This window comes from Heterocephalus glaber, unplaced genomic scaffold, assembly GCF_053883595.1.
Source record: "Heterocephalus glaber isolate CG9 unplaced genomic scaffold, H.glaber_assembly_v1.0 deba00001532, whole genome shotgun sequence".
Taxonomy (NCBI): domain Eukaryota; kingdom Metazoa; phylum Chordata; class Mammalia; order Rodentia; family Bathyergidae; genus Heterocephalus; species Heterocephalus glaber.
The window spans coordinates 34,487,400-34,505,275 of record NW_028258330.1 but is presented as its reverse complement, the minus strand read 5'-3'; the positions used below and the strand labels follow the sequence as shown (position 1 = coordinate 34,505,275).

At 35.6% G+C, this 17,876-nt stretch overlaps 1 protein-coding gene across 1 annotated transcript; it reads right to left on the bottom strand.

The window, feature by feature from the left end:
• Positions 1 to 6,911: 6,911 nt before the first annotated feature.
• LOC101700318 (olfactory receptor 7E24-like) lies at positions 6,912 to 7,876 on the bottom strand. The gene has a single exon (XM_004874690.3). The coding sequence runs from the start codon at positions 7,839 to 7,841 to the stop codon at positions 6,912 to 6,914; it is 930 nt and encodes a 309-aa protein (XP_004874747.2). The 5' UTR covers positions 7,842 to 7,876.
• Between the last annotated feature and the right edge of the window lie 10,000 nt (positions 7,877 to 17,876).

Genomic DNA, 17,876 nt, shown 5'->3' with positions numbered 1-17,876 from the left:
TACATTTGGCCTTTCACCACTCCTCTATTTTAATTGATGCTTTGAAGCTTTTTTAAATTTTAATTGTTTAATTTAATCTATTATTGATTTCTAATCAACTATTAATGGTGGAAATCAGTGTGGAGATTTCTCAAAAATCTAAAAACAATAATTTCATTTGAACCAGTTCTACATTCTCCAAGTACTTTCCCAAAAGAATTGTAAAACATTGAATCAAGCATACCCATATTTATATCAGCCCAAATCATAGTATTTAAATCATAAAACTGCCTATATACCAATCAACACATGAATGTATTAAGCAAATGTGGTGTATATACACACTGGAGTAATTCTCAGCTATGCATAAGGATAAACAGGAGTCATTCTTGAGAAATGTATGCACCTTCAGACCATAATCTTAAGTGCAATAAATCACATGATTTCTCTGACATGAGAAATGCAAAGAATAGATAATTTGAAAGCAATAATGAAGGACAGGTATTATGAAACAGGGAGCTGAACTTTGTGGAGAAGGGAAGAGGAGCTGGAGATTGGGGTTGAGAGATGGCAACGAAACAAGAAGTAAAAACAGACCAAGACTGAATATGTGTGTGTACCAATTCTCCATGCCTAATGAGTGTTTTATGTGTGACAAACTCACACGAATAACATTATTTTAAAAAGATCAGTAGATATTTCATGTTCACTGAAGAATATTAAATCCTAGAACAAAAACAGTAGGAATACTGGCCACAATTCTGTATTTGTCTTCCATATTTATGAAATCTCTTTCATGTTTTTTTTAATTTTAAATTTTTGGTTTTTTGGTTTTGTTTTGTTTTTGTTTTTTGAAATGGGGTCTCACTCTGTAGTTCGGACTGGCCTTGAACTCACTATTTAGCTCAGGATTGTCTTGAACTCACAGCTATCCTCCTGCCTCAGCTTCCCAAGTGCTGGCATTACAGCATGCACCACCATCCCCAGCTTTCTTCCATGTTTTCTTGTTTTTCCAAATAATGAATCACATATGTTTATAGCATAGATACAAATAACACTATAGTTCGTTATATCTGATCCATCAAAACATCCTTGCAAGAAGGAATATATAGCAATAATTGTCTGAGAATGGGGAATTCATAACTCAGCTTCATTTCTGTGAACCAAGAAAAAAAATCTAGTAATATTTAAATTGTTAATGCCTCCTCCATGCCAAGTAAGGTATAAACACTGGGGAAATTAAAATAACAGACTTGGGTATTCCTCCCCAAATACTCAGGATTTACATACAGGAGGACAAAAATGAAGCAACCTGCTAGGGAATTGGGAAAACCATGACTTGAGTCACAGGATATTTAAGTCTAATTATATAATGACTAGCAATAAATAATAATAATAATAATAATAAATGTCTTTTCTTTTCACTTATTTATAGATTTATCATATTTGATCACATAGTGGCCATGAGTTGTGTTTTATTCCACACTAAGTGCAGATGTATCAACTAGAAATACAAACACTTATCTCAGAGATGCTAACAACCTGCCCTGTGTCACAGCAATAATAAGTAGAGCCACCAGGACTAGAAATGAAGTTATCACACTCAGGGTCCAATGAGATGAAAATTTTACTTTTTTTCTGAATTATCACAAAGATTTCAGCCAAAGTCCAGACTGCAGAGAAGCATCGGTCACACTACGTAAGTATTGAAGAATAGAGGAGTATGTGGAGAGCCACAGTGGTATGTTGGATGTGGACAAGAGAGACGCATGTGCTGAATTATTATGGATCCACCCTTTATGAGGTGTTAGCCTGTGATCTGTCACTGTCCTTCCTACAGCAAATTCAGCAAGTGCCAAACATGATTCTCCCCTGTAATCTCTGAAGATATTAAAAAGAAAAGAGAAAAACTCTTCCTGGTGTGACAGGAAATAACCTTTGAGGACATTCATTTTCAGTTCTTCCTACACAAATACAAGTCAGTCCCTGGAGATTTGGGAACATGGACCAATTTGTGGAATCATGGGAACATTTGTGAGGGGAACAATTCTTCTGGTATGTTACCTCATGACTCTACTCAAATTGAAAAATTCAAACATGAATTCAGTCTGTTGAATCTAACAATCTAGTTTATTATACATATTGCTTTTTCTGTAAACTAATTATAATTTCATAGCTGTAACTAGGGGAATGTTATGCAGAGGCAATGAAACAAACTATATAGAACACATACCTCATTGACTAGCATTCAGGAAGCCCTTAAAAATACCTCCCTTCTCATAGTCATCATCACCTACATAATTCTTCTGGAGTACCTAGGAAACCAATAGAAAGGAGCCACATTCTGCCCTCCAGATAAAATATCAATGCAAAGTAGAACCAGTTTGGGAGGGAAAAAAATTTGTATGAGATATCTGAACTTCTACCACAACCAACAACAACAACAAAAACCCTGATAAGTTAAGTTTGTACATAAGTGTCCCCTCATCTGACTAGCCACAATGTGATGTTTGCACTGATGAGAGGAAACAACCTTTTCTATGACCCTTCCTCCACTTACTGGATAAAGCTTCATCTCTGCTGGATCATGACCAAAGACTAGGACTCAAACCTGTCCCCACATCAGTGCCTAATGAAAACTCAGGCTCCATCCTCAAGATTGATGGGTGTAGTATGCCAGATTGAAGCTTCCTGAATCTAAAAGAGGGCAGAGCAGAAACAGGTGTAAACCCAATATACTAGAATCATTGGCTGAAGATCTGGAGGTAAAGGCTGATTACTGATGATCACGTGAATTTGGAGACCTAATGCACAGAAGTCATAATCAGCTATTAATCCATATTCTCCAAATCTCTAGAGACTTCCTCATAGTAGTTCAGGAAGAAGACAATGAAAGTCCACAACACTTTTAGATCCTCTACTACTGAACAGAAAATGTATGTGTAGTAATTCTTTCTTTCATGTCTTTAATTTTTCAAAAGCCATGTGCATTGTATTCCCATTCCTTATTCTGGAAAAAATATGTAAAAATTAACATTGCAATATTTTAAGTGTAACACATTGACATTAATAACATTAAATTTTAATTAACTGTAATTAATTACAGTTTATTACATTTAAATATAATTAATCATATTTAAATTGTTGTGCAATTATCTCCATTAAATAGCTCCACAGATTTTTCTATTCTCAATTTTGTACCTATTTCAAAAAGAAACTATGCCACCCTCTATCAGTCTAACATCCAACACCATTCTACTATGAAATTTGATGAGAAATTAAGTATACAAACTATTTAATAATATGACTGAGGATGCTGAAATTATAGAACTGCAAGTTTACTTTTTCACCTTATCCAACTTATATTTCCAAATAAATGTCACAAGTCTTGAGAATAGATTGTTCTACTGTGGTGCCTCCTTGGGACATTTTTTTCTTGGTATTTTTTTTTTTTTTACTGCTGGGGTTAAACCAGGGGCCTTTGAACTGAGCTGTGTCCCCAGATACTTCTTTTTTGTTGGGAGACAGGGTCTCACAAAGTCATCAAACTGCCCAGGCTGTGCTAAAACTTTACATCACTTTCTTTAGCCTCACACAGTGCTAGAATTACAAATGTGTGCTACCACACTTGGCTTTGGGATGACTTTAAAGTCCAGCACTGTTAATGTCCCTGTTCCACAGGCTGTAGGAGAAGGATTTCTACACAGGATGAGCACAATCATCTTTGGGACTGGGATAGATATGAAACAGAGGTCAGGCAAGGACAGATTGGAGAGGAACAAATACATGGTAGTGTGGAGGAGGGAGTCACAGTCGATGGCCAGAAAGATGATCAGGTCTCCAACTATAGTGACAGGAACAATCCAAGGAGGACATGGCACAGTTCTGGATCCTCTGAAAGTCCATGAGATGAAATTCTGAGCTGTGCATTAGATTTTGTTCTCTGTATTGATTGGGCACCTTCTTAAATGTTAGGATAAGAAAACAAGAAAAGTAGATACCAGGAATGATGTCCTGTAGTCACAAAGAAAGTATCCACATTTGATTTCCATATACCTTCAGAAATACAAGTCATCCGGGACAAACCCAGTATTATTTAAAAATTTTTATTGTTGTTTCCTATGTTATTCACCTAATTCTTCTCATACTTAACATTAGTGATATGTAATTGTGCAATATTAGATAACCAAGAATGTCACATATAACAAATCCATTGGGCCGGGGATTTAGCTCAGTGGTTTTGCCGCCTGCAGCATAAGCGCAAGGACCCAAGTCTGATCCCTGGTACCAAAAAAAAAAAAGAACAAATCCATAATTACCTTAAAATGTAATTCACCATTTTCAGAAAAGTGGAGAATAATAAACATCCTTCCTGCTTTAAGACAAAATATCAATGTTATTAAATGAAATTCAGAAGCTTCTTTCATTCTAGTACAATAAATCATGTTGCTTTTAACTACATTTAAAAAAAAAATAAATTCAATTCCATGGCTCATAATTAGTAGCTGTTGTTATATAATACTGAATGCCCAGTACTTTTTCGTCATTCTTGCATTTTCTGTGTATTATCCTTTTTCACCATCAAAGCCCTCTCATCTTCTGTTTTTCTTTTAAAAATAATTGAATACATTGAATAAAATCATTGAACAATTACTCATTTTCAAATGACAAAAGAGAACTCTCTGTCACAAAAAATAGGAAAACTAACTTCACAGGATTTTTTTTTGGCAAGACTAATCTTACCATTGTTACTAATAATAATATTCAAGTCTTAGTTAAGCTTTTTCTTTTTTATCACATATGAATTCATTGAGAGTATTCAGTATTAGCTTACTCCTTACTCAGGGCAGATGTCTTAACTACAAATCAACTCAGAAGAAAATGTCCAGTCTCAGAGATACTAACAGAAATAAAATTTGGACCAGCAGAATTTCAAATTAAATTGTTAAGTATGTAGGCAACGTGCACTAATCTTTTCTATTGCTTTCTAAGCTCCAGAAAGTTTATGCAGAGGTACAGACATCTTAAACCCAGGTCCAACTCAGGGTCATTTTTAAATTATTTCCATTCCCTAAGTAGTAGTGAATTGAATCCCTGACCTGGAGACTCCTTCTGAGATTGAGAGTGCTGGCCCATTAGAGGAGAAGGATGCAGAGCTGCAAGGATCCCCTGGGGTGGGACAGAGGGAGAGGCCTGTGCTGACTGGTGAGACTTCTCTCCTGGAACTTTCCTATCATCACAGCCTTCTGCAATAATTGCTGTACCAGTTAACATCCACAGATTGTTCTTGTCCTCTATCACCACCACCACCCCCGGGTAGAAGAGCACAGTGAGAAAGGAGTTGTTACTGGAGAGGCAAGGAAGTGAACTGTGTGCCTGGGTTGTCAGAAACTATATTCTAGAATTCTCTGGGTCAGAAGTCATACAGCCCAATTCAAAGACCTCTTCATGTCTTTCTATACGAGAACAATCTGCAATGAATTATACAAAACTGCTGCTCCCCTTTATTCAGTGAAATAATAATAATATCAGAGTTCATACTTGAAAATGTTTTGCAGATTGAATGAAACTAACTACAGAGAATATATAACTCAGATGCTGTCGTGTAGACATTACTCAATATTGGTTCATAATTTGATGCTTATTTTCATCCTCTTCATCATCCTCATCCTCATTTTCATATTCTTTTTTTAGGACACAGTTTACAGACACCCATCTTTTGCTATTAAGGATTAGTTGTATAGCAGATGGAAGGTCAGTGTTGGAGGAAAGGAAAACTGTGATGACACTTTCAAGACCACCACAACAACCATGTACATAAACTTCACCATCCTTGCAGCTGAAACTTTGCAAATTTTCATCCTCTAACTATTTAAGCATTCATGATTGTCTTCATGCTGAAGAAACACTGGTTCTCATAGTTTCTCATCCATCCATCCTCCCTATCCACACTTATCAGTTTACACTTTTTCTCTGTTGAGTGAGGACCTCAAACTATACCCCAACACTCTTCAATTGTCTGAGGCTCAGGATGGAATCTCTGCCTTCAGCAATACATCCATGCAGTCTTAGATCTGAGTGTACCCTGCAGAAAACCATGGTTTGGAGGGATACAGAAATGGGCACCCTGGACATGGAACTATTAAATGAAGGGCTGGAGGTACAGACTGATTATTGATTATTGTACAAGCTTGAAGGCTCATTATACACAGCTGATAATTACACAAATTGGCCCATATTATCCCATTCCTTAAGGTCTTCTGGACAATAACTGAGGAAGTAGAAAAAGTGGAAATATCCACAAAAGGATTTAGGTTCTTCTACTCAAGCTGAGCATCAGGTGTACTAATCACTCTGTTCATTTTTTTCTTTTTTAAAAATTTAGTTTTTAGTTACACTGTACTTTGGGAAACTATACATAACAAAAAGGTATCATTTTAACTACTTTTAAGTGGACATTTTGCTGGCATTGTGTCAACATTTTTGTGCAATAAATACTCTCATCCATTTTTATAAATTTTTCATTTTACAAAAAACCCCTTGTATTAATTTTTAAAAATACAGTTCCTCCAGCCCCCAACTCTCAACCTACTTTCCACTATGAAACATGATGAGGAATTAAAACCACCAAACATCAAATATAATATAATCAAGAGGCCAAATTTAGAGGCCTAGGTGTTCCGTTTTGCTCTATTTTCTTTTTCTCCCTTTTTATGAGTATTACTGTGGTATGTCACATTTGAAACTAACATATTTAATTTATTTAGCTCTCTCCCAGATCTGTTTCTGATCAGAATGATCAGAATCAAGGACATGAAAATATATATATATATATATATATATATATATATGACAGAATCAAGGACATGAATATATATATATACACACACATATATACACACGCATATATATTGGATGGCAAAGTCTTAATCTCAGACTGTTCTTCCATGGAGTCTCTTCAGGGCACTACTCATGTCCCTGTTCCGCAGGCTATAAATAAAGGGATTCAACATAGGTGTGACCACAGTGTACACCAATGAAGCCACCATATACTTCCTGGGAAATTGTGATACAGCTGAAGCAAAATACACTCCAATGCTTGTTCCATAAAATAAGCAAACAACTGACAGGTGAGACCCACAGGTGGAGAAGGCTTTGTGTCTGCCACCTGATGATGGAACTTTCAGAATGGAAGAAACAATTTTGTAGTACGAGTAAAGATTCCATGATATGGGAAAGAAACCAAATATAACAAAAATTAAATATATTAATATAGTATTGGTAAAGGAATCTGAACAGTTACACTTAAGAAGTTGAGAAGGCTCGCAGAAGAAATTAGCAATTTCCACATCTTTGAAGCAGGTAAGTTGTAAGGCAATCATATTGTGCATCTGTGACTCCAAAAGGCTAATTAAGAAAGACACGCAGAGTAAGAAGACAGAAAAGAAAGGGTTCATGATGATGGGGTAATGTAGAGGGTAACAGATGGCCACAAACCGGTCATATCCCATCACAGTCAGAAGCATGTGATCCATACATCCAAAAAAGGTGTAAAAAGACATCTGTGTCAGGCAGCCCACATAGGAGATGACTCTGCTGTGAGTTAGGATGTCCACAATCATCTTTGGGACCGTGGTGGAGATGAAGCAGATGTCAGAGAGGGACAGGTTGGAAAGGAAGAAGTACATGGGGGTGTGGAGGTGGAAGTCAGAGATGACAACCTGGATGATGAGCAGGTTCCCGAGCACTGTGACCAGGTACATGGACAGGAACAGTCCAAAGAGGACCAGCTGCAGGTCTGGGTCCTCTGAGAAGCCCATGAGATGGAATTCAGAGACACTTGTGAGATTGTATGTTTCCATGTTTTTTTGAGCAAATTTTCAAAAAGAAATGTCATTAGAAAAATGAAACAAGGGCTGGGGATTTAGCTCAGTGGTTCTGGCTCCTGCCTTGCAAGTACAAGGTACTGACTTTGATCCCCGCTACCAATAAATAAATAAATAAATAAACAGGAACACAATATTATGTATTTTCATTTGAAATATTTTCAAGTAAGCTATTTACAATTGAGGTCCAAAGGCTTTATCAACATCGCTCAGTCATGAAAAACCCAATTCCTCAAGCCTCTTTCATTATTGAAATTTTTGTTATCCATCTCCATCTATACACACTTGCTTTAGAAGCACTCTTCTAAACAATGTTGCATTACATTTCAGAAGATCATGATTTCAGTAATATACATCCAACTCTTTCAAGGAAAATAAAGGAGCAAAAGTAAAGCCATGCCCCTTTAAGGAAGAAAAAATAATTCTGTCAGAGAAAAATTAAGAAGCATTCAAATATATCATTTAAAAATGATAGCCATTACCTTGATTTAGGGTGCAGATAAGTATTAAGATCTAGGACTTTATTATCTGAATACTAAATTAAAGCTGATGTTTCATAATCAGAACACATTATGGTGAGCCTGTTGTCTCCCATTAGTTTTTCATTAATCTTGGATTTCTGATTTTCCCTTTGAAGAATGTAATTACCCATTCAAATTTTGTTTCATTTAAAAATTTAGCATAATTTCCATCCTTGGCTTAAGCACACTTAAAATTTTTATAATGATACTTCAGTGTAGCTTAAATAATATAATAACATGTGGACCACGAACATGACATCAGGCACTTTCAAGTATCAAAGATTCAAATAATTATAAATGATAAGAAGCACCTCTGACATTTCTAAGTTTGTACAGGATTATTTTAATCAACTCTATACAATATCAATAAAATCCTTGTTTTATAAGACACTCTTTGCATTTTCTTTGATTCTATATTCGACACTGGCATGGTAATATAATTTACTGTTTTCCTGATCATAATTCCTCTTAAAGTAGAAGACTCATCCTGTATTTCAATTCTCTTATTTCTGCTACATGAAGGGAATTTACGCACATTGTTTTTCTTTCAGGTCACTCTGTGATTTAATTGGAAAACATGCCAAACAGAAAAGTAATTACAATAATATAGAAACAATTGAAATCATGCCAGCACAAGAAAAATGTACATAACATAATGCAAATACTTCTACAAATATTGTAATTCCTGCTCATGGATAAAATGGACCTTATATGGTTGTTCTGAGTGTTTTTTTGTCTTTTAAATTGATTTTAAACACTAGTTTAGTATAATTTATGAATGGATTTACTTCGAGATGTTGTTTAAAATCCAGATACTCAGGTCTCAGATGAAAACCAATTTAATGAGGATATATGCATTCTAAGTTCTTGTGCTACTTTATAGATTAGAGTTGAGAACCACTGTCATAGAATATTTCCTGGCATTCAGAAAATGTTCCACTATTATTATCTAATACTATATTAAATAATAACCACTGTCTAGTAACAAATACAAACTTTTAATAATATGAACATTAAACTAATATATTATAGAGATCTGAAAAATGACCTACAAGTTGCCATTCTTTGTATCTCTACATGATTTTATTCTCCTACACATTTTGTCCCATGGGTATTTACTACCATAAATTTGTTGAGTAGATGATTTTCCAGTCAAGTTTCCAAAATCTTGCCTTAAAGTAATTAAAGCTCACACAAGAAGTGTACAATATAACACCTGTTGCAACTGAAATGGACTAGGTTCCATCAGGAAATGGTTGTAAAACTCCCTGAGAAGAACACAGATCTACTGCAAATGTTTTAATTGATGCAAAGCATTACCTTTGAGAATGACCTCATTTAACTTCTAAGTTTATTATAAAAAACCTTCAATTGTTTTTGCATCACTCCATGTGACTTAAAAATCTGTATAAAATATATTCATGGGGAATACTTCTGATTTCCAAAACTTAATGTGTATCAAACTTTACAATTATTCAATTACATTTGTTTTGCAAAACCATTGTCCTGCATTATCACTTACACTCTCTTTCTCTGAAGATATGCTATAGGAATATCTCTAGAGTATGTGTCATAATGACCCATTCATGAAAATAAACCAAAAATTTTATCATCATATAGGGAAGTATATTTCCATTTGGCTATGGTGGAGAAGATTGCTCTGGGATGGGAGTCAGGAAATGAACACTTTAGTTCCATATTACTGACATGCTTTGAGAGGCAGAATATGTGCGAATCTATCCCCTTCTCTGTGTTCATGCTACTTGAGGAGAATGAAAAGAATTACATCCATCTCCTCGGGTGTGACAATGAAAAGAAGTTCAGAATTTCAGTATTCAATCATTGTGAGTTTTTGTTTTATAAATAAAGAATCACACCCGTATGCAAGCAGAAGAAAATATGGTAAACTGTATTCAAGTGGCATTGGGGCACATAACGATGTGAAGCTCTAAAATTTTCCTCAACCTTAGGCACAGCTTCACCTGTTGACTTTTCTTTGTGCCTCCCTTTCTTTTTTTGGTCATGAACATCTCTGCAGTGTTTTAACTGATTGATATAACCAAATTAATGAAGAACATAAACATGACATACATGGGCCGGGGATTTAGCTCAGTGGTTCCGCCACCTGCCTAACAAGCACGAGGTCCTGAGTTCAATCCCCGGTACAAAAAAAAACACAAAAAAAATGACATACACATGAGCTGTTTTATCATGTCTCTACCTCTATGGGGCATTCATGAAAGGAAGAAATGTGCAGACAGAACATACCAAGTGTGTCCACGTCATGCTGACCAATGACAGTTATTGTGAACAAGAGAGAGTCCATTCAGTATTTGAAAGACATTTTTTTAAATTGTGGATGCCTCGTCTGTGTCAATAATGAATAGACTGTGGAGAAATAGATGAAAGGAATAATACATTATTTCTCTCCAAATTTATGCATATAATTACACAAAGAAAAATAAAATGCCCTATTACAAAAAGAGGAAAATGGTAACCTCAGGTCACAGGACCTATTGTACAATATTAAAACATCCTTATCATCAATTTTTATATCTACATTTTATTTTGCCCTAATTTTATATACACTAATTCCATGTGGATCCATCATTATCTGTTTAACCCATACTCAGGGTAGTTGTGTCAACTAGAATTCAACACAAATGACAATGTTATGTCTGAGAGATACTACTGACCTGTCCTGTATCACAAAATTAATAAGTGGAGCTAAAAAGATTAAAAATTGGTCTCACATATTCTGTCCAATGAACTAAAATTTTCATTGTTTCCTAAGCAATGGAAATGTTTAAGCAAATTTAGTGCAGTTTTAACCATAGGAGCATCTAAGGTATATTTTTTAACTCTCTTATTCACTAAATGAAAATTTAATCTAGACCTTTCATGTCCCAAAGTGATATTGTATGAAATAACTCCATGCATGAAAAGGATGTGGAAAACTGAAAGAATACACTGCAATGGTGACAGGAGTGAAATTCACACTGAATTAGTAAGTGTGTGTTCTTCTGTGATCTTTACCTGTGATCTTTATCTGTCCTTATGTTGGATGCAGCTGGTGCCATGCCCTCCTCTGTTCTACGAACTAACAGGAACCCGCAAAAGGAACAGCATAGGTATCTCTTCCTGGAGTGTCAGAAAAATGAAATGGTTGGTTGTTTTGTTAAGGGAACAATCTTCTAATGTTCTGTGTTTGTAATCAGTTCTACCCAACAACTTACCCAGGTTCTGTTAAAATTACAGGGACATCCATTTCTATAGGCAATAATAATGTGACTTATAAATATAGGGAAACAAAACACAAGGAATAAAACAAGCTACATAAAATTTAGGGTCAGTGCCTGGAAAGCAGGAAGCTCTCCAAAACAGTTTATGATGTTGTGGTTACTATCCTCCTCCTCTATATCCTTACCATCACATTCTATTCATCATCCCTTTGGAGTGCTTAGAAAATATTGCAAAGGGACTTATTTCTGCTATTATGTGTGAGACACTAGTGGGAAAACAGAATCTATAGAAGGTAAATTTGAAATAATGATTCTGCCTTCCCCACTATCACCAAGAACATAAAATTTCCATTTCTTATAACCGGTATTTTTATTTTTCTTACCCAACTGACTAACCAAACTGTCATATTTGTATTTATGGAAAGGAAACAATATTTCAAGCATCCTTCCCATATCCATGAGTTACCTCTACACTTACTGGGTGATGCTGTTTCTCTGCTGGATTGTAGTCAATGACAGTGGACCCAAAGGCCCACCTATGTCAGTTGTCCTATGAAGGCTCAGGCTCTGTCCTCAAAGTTAAAATACAAATTCAGATAGGAACTGTATGATTCAGACCACCATGGAGACTGCACTATAGCTATGGAATTCACTGGAATGAAGTCACCAAACTAAAAGGTGGAAGGCACACGAAAATTACTGACAGCTATATGACATTGGAGGCTCAATGCACAGCGCTCATAATTGGCCAAATTGGTGCATGTCATTCCAATCTCTAAGGACTTTCTAATCTAATGACCAAGGAGACAATAAGTAAAGAAATATCCACAAGAGGTCTTGGATTCGTCCTCTACTCTGATAAAGTCGATGCATCCTATTCACTTCTGTTATTTGTATATAATGTTTAAATATCTATCTGCCTTAATTTCATTTTGGAGTAAAATACACATAATAAAACATGTAGTGTGCACTTCAATGGCTTTAACAACATTCACATTGTCCTTAAACACTTGACATTATAAATCTTCAGGAACTTTTCATTTTCCAATCTGAAAATTAATACCCAATTTTAAATTTCTCTGTTCATCCACCTAGCAGTATACTATGAAAAATTATTAGAAATTGGTCAGATAAGTACAATTTTTTTTTTTTGTACCAGGTATCGAACTTGGGTCCTTGTGCTTGCAAGGCAGGTGCCAGAGCCACTGAGCTAAATCCCTGGCCCGGAAAAGTACAATATTAACATGACCAGAGAGGATTAACTTGCAAGTCTAGATGTTAGGTTACTCTGCTTTTCCCAAACTACATTTAAATGGATGTCGCAAGTACTGAGTCTAGAATTTTTGTCTGTGGAGTCTTCCTAGTGTACTTACATTACCTCTATTCTTCAGGCTGTAAACTAAGGGATTCAGAACAGGTATGATCATAGTGTACATCATTGGAGCTGGCACACTGTTTCTGGGAAATTCTAAGACAGTTGAGCCATCATATACCCCAATACCTTTTCCATACAATAAGCGAATAACTGACAGTTGGGACCAATAAGTAGAGAAGATTTTACTCTTATTTTCAGCATGATGATTTTCAGAGTGACAAAACAATATTGTAGTCTGAGAAAATTATCCATTAAATTGAGGGTGGGGAGGAACATGGCATTGGAAATATACTTGACTGTTTATGGAGAAGTTGTCCAAAACAAGATTAAGGAGCTGGGCAGTGTTATATAAGAAATTAACAATTTTTCACATTCTTGAATACAAAAACTCTAAGAGAATAAAATTAGGCAATGGGAATACAAATTCTGTGCAAAAATAAAAATCAAAACTATGAAGCTGCAAAGGCAAGGTTTCTGATGATCTAGTTAGTACCTTGGTGGGTTACAGAGGGTTACCTTAGGCTATCAGAGTCAGGACCATGACATCCATACCACAAACAAGACAATAAGAAACAGTGGTTTCAAGAAGCCTACATGGGGGATCACTGCTGTGAAGTTGGATGTGTACAATCATCTTTGTGACATGGTGGAGATGAAACAGTTCATCCAGGAGAGGTTGAAGTAGAGGAAATCATAGAGATGTGGAGGTTAGAGTCCGATCTGACAGCAAGAAGGAGAAGGTTCTTGTGTACAGTGACCAGGTACATGGACAGAAACAGTCCTAAAAGGAAAGGCTGCAGGTATGGAATATCTTAGATTCCCAGGAGATGGAGTTCTGAAGCAAATGTTAGATGTTATCCTTCTATATAGCTTGGATGTCTTCAAGAAAGAAGATGGTTACACAAAAGAGCAAATGTGCAGGTATCAAATGCTCTATACATTGTAATCCACATTCTCACTGGTAACATGAACACTCTTCAGGTCCATACATCTTTAGCAATCTTTAAGTTGTGAAACACCCCATATCCTTAGAAATCTTTAAATACTAGTATGTGAGTTAATGGCCAAGTTTTTTTATACATGTACTTTGGGACGCTCATCTGCAGAATGTAGAAGTTCACTAATATCAGAGCTTCTTAGTCTAAATCACAGTGAAAGGCATCTTATCTTATTGAATAAGAAATATTCTTTAGCTAGAAGAAAACTTTTCTCATTAAAGGAAATTTGGAAACCAAGAAATATGCCTTATTTTATTCTTTAAAAATGTTACAAATTCCCTTAACTTACAATATTTGTAAACACTGAGAATTTAGCTTGCATTATATGACCACAAATAAAATCAACAATTCATCATCAAAAATATTGTTATGTGCTAGTTAGTTCCCAAAAGTATTTTTATCATTTTGTGGTTACTGATTTCCCTCCTTTGTGTGTGTAAGTTCTGACCTTAATTCTTTTTTTTTTTTTTTTGTACCGGGGATTGAACTTGAGTCCTTGTGCTTGCAAGGCAGGAGGTGGAACCACTGAGCTAAATCCCCAGCCTGACCTTAATTCTTATAAAATTGTTTCTATATAAATATTCTCCTTAGCTTTCAAGGACTCCAGATCTCAATGAATATTTTTAGTTAAATACATACACTAATGTGGCACCACTGTAGGGCCAAGTGTCTGTAGACAAGAAAATAAAATAGGGGCTTCTTTAGGTCTTCTAGCTAATCCTGATTAGAAAAATTTAAAAACAAATTTTACTAGAAAAATTCCCCTAGGAAGCAGGTCTAGGATGGGGGTAGAGAAAGAGAAAAAACAAACAAACAGATAAATAAAGGCACCAAATGGCCTTGGAACTTGCACCAAGTGACCAGAATAAGAGCTGACAGGCGGGACAGAGAGAGAAAGCCCAGTGTATAAACAATAAACTGCCTTCCCTCCAATAAAATATAGGAAAAGCAAAGGGGTGGTTAACGAACTTTAAGGCAGTGTGTACTCACACCTATGTACAAATCCATACAGATAGATAGATGGTTGATAGGTAGATAGATAGATAGATAGATAGATAGATATACAGATAGGTATAGATATAGATATATAAATATCCAGAGCCACTATACCCTTCACTCTTAGCTCATTATAGAGTCTAATAGATAACCACATAACCACATAAGATACTCCCTTGCCAATTAGCTGTCTACTTCAAAGATAAGACCTTAAAAGATAATTCAAGGACAAGCAAACAGAAAAGAAAAGCTGCACATAGGCCACCAGAAGAAAGACATTAGGCAGAGATGCCCAGAATCCAATCCAGATATGACAAGTTCAGGGAGGGGTGTTGGAGGAGGGGTAACTCAGTCTCCTACAAAAGCAGCTGGGAACAGAGGGCCCCTGGTCTCCCCATCTTTCAGGAGCTCCACTTCCCTATTATTTCTTTTTAGAGTACATATCTATTTATGCCTTTCCTCTCCCTTCCTTTTCCTTTTTAAAAATAAAGTGTCTTGCTTTCATTGCACTTTGTCACACTAATTTTTTATTGAGGCTGAGTTTATGATCATGGTGGGCTACTTGGACAGCAGAACTATGATGTTTGTCCTCTGGATGCAACAACTTTGGTTCCCTGATCAAGAGCCAGACATAACATCACTAACCGAAAATGTGGCATAAGTGCACACTTCACCTGGCTTGTGTCAGGTAAAAGGGCCAAAGACCAAGACCAGACCAGGCCACAAGAAGCCTTTATTAGGGGAGTAGATCTGCCGGGCTGTCTCTGAAAAAAGGAGAGACAAAAGCAATATGGCCTGGGCAGGGAGAGTATTTTATAGAGACTGAGGTGGGGTTTGTAGGGGCAGAGGTGGGGTTGAGTGAGGTAGTGACTAGGGAATGGAGGAGCCCATGATGTCACTAGGTGGTAGGAGGTGAGCGAGTATTAGGTTACTCTCTAGGTGGGAACAGGGGCATACTGGGAAGAAGGGTTTATTCTTTGGTGGGAGCAACCATCTTGGCATGATGTCACACAGGGGAGGGGGCAAAGCACCATAGGAAGAGGACAGCTACTATACATAATAGCTGCTGAGGTGGTGGGAGACCTATCAGCTTGAAAATAATAAAATGTTAGAGAACTGAATTTTTAAAAATTTTATACAGTTTTACTTTTATCAAAATGATCTAGTTTCAGCAACATCTTATAGGGATGTTTTTGCATAATCATTTTTTTTATTCTGTAGTGAACTTTTGTAACTGTTCCCTTTTATTTCTCATTTTAAATTTTCTTATATAAGGATTAAATTTCCTTAATTAAGGACTAGCGCCATGAGATTCCAAACCCCAAATTATGAGCCAATCTTTTTATCTCTCTCTGATCAGTTTTTGTCACTCCTGATCATGAAATGCTTTCACAGTTGCACAACCTTACCAAAGAGAAGTGTGATATAATTATTGTTTATTGTTATGAAAATATAATTTAAAAATTAATTATATTATACAAATGAAAATTAACTGATAATATGAACATGAAGGATGTGTGTTTGAACTCAATAATTGATATATATTCAATTTGACAAGGAAGCACTTGTATTTTTCCCAACAAAAAAAATCAGTGCTATTAAATACATCATGTTACTCTTAAGATAAACATTCAAAAATATTCCTGAAGTCTGTCTGTTAATAAACCTTAAATGATTATTACCCTAGAAATTTCATATTATATAAGAAATATTTTCATTTGGCCCAGTAGAAAACAGTGAAAATTGTAATGTTATTGAGGAAGCAAACATTTTAGACCTGTACTATTGATCTGTTACTAAATGTGCACTGTGTGTGAATCTGTGCACGTCCTGCTCTTACAGCCTGATGTAAATATGGAGAATATCACCCATCTCCACTACATGTGTGGACCTAAAGGAATTTTGGAACTTAAATACTCAGTCATTTCATGTTTTCATCTTCAAATAAGGCCCTCTCTTTTTTTATAACTATCAGGTTTATTGTTGGAAAAAGTCAAAAGAGGCACAGGAGGATGAAATGATGAAAAAAGCTAAAATATTACTACTCCCATTCACAGTATAAGCCACTTCTCTTTTTGTGTATTTTACTATTTTTATACTCATGCAAGTCTTTGCTATGTTCTTGAATAATTAAATGTAGTAGCTGCTGCTGAATGAAGATACAAGGGCCTTGTGTTTCTAATATATACAAAAACAAGAGCTATTTTACCTTAGCTCTGTTGTATGGGACATTCCCAGGAGGGACATAAGCTCCACACAGCATAGCACCAGACTGTAGAAGCCACAGTCATTATGCCCACCTATTGCAACCCAAGTGTTTAAAAAGGATTTTCATTTTTAATTCCTCCTGTGTGTGAGATAGAGATAGGATCCAGGAAATCTGAAATGAAAATAAAAGTCAATTGATCTTGTCCAAACACATATATATATTTATACAAAAGTAAAAACCAAATCCCACTTTATAGAAAAAATAAAAAAATAAAATTTCCTAGAATCTTAGAATATTTTATTTTAAAAGTATGAAATGAATCATTTTATCATTGGTTCTAAGAATACTTAAATTGCAGTTTAGCCTTACAGTGCAATTATATCAACAAGAAATCTGATTCACAAATCCTTTACTTTGTTTCCTAAGCATCAAGAAGTTTTCAACAGAGATCCAGAGTTTGAAACCATGTTCATGTCAGAGGAACATTAAACTCTTTCAGCTGGGTTCTCTTATAGTGTGAAGGGTAGTGTAAAAATAAAATAAGGAAATAATAATAAGAAACAGGGAGCTAGATCTTTTACAAAGGGTGTGGAGACCAAGAGATGGAGGGAGGGGGTAGAAATGAGGGGAAGGGGTGAAAAATATCCAGAAGTCTTATGCACATGTACCA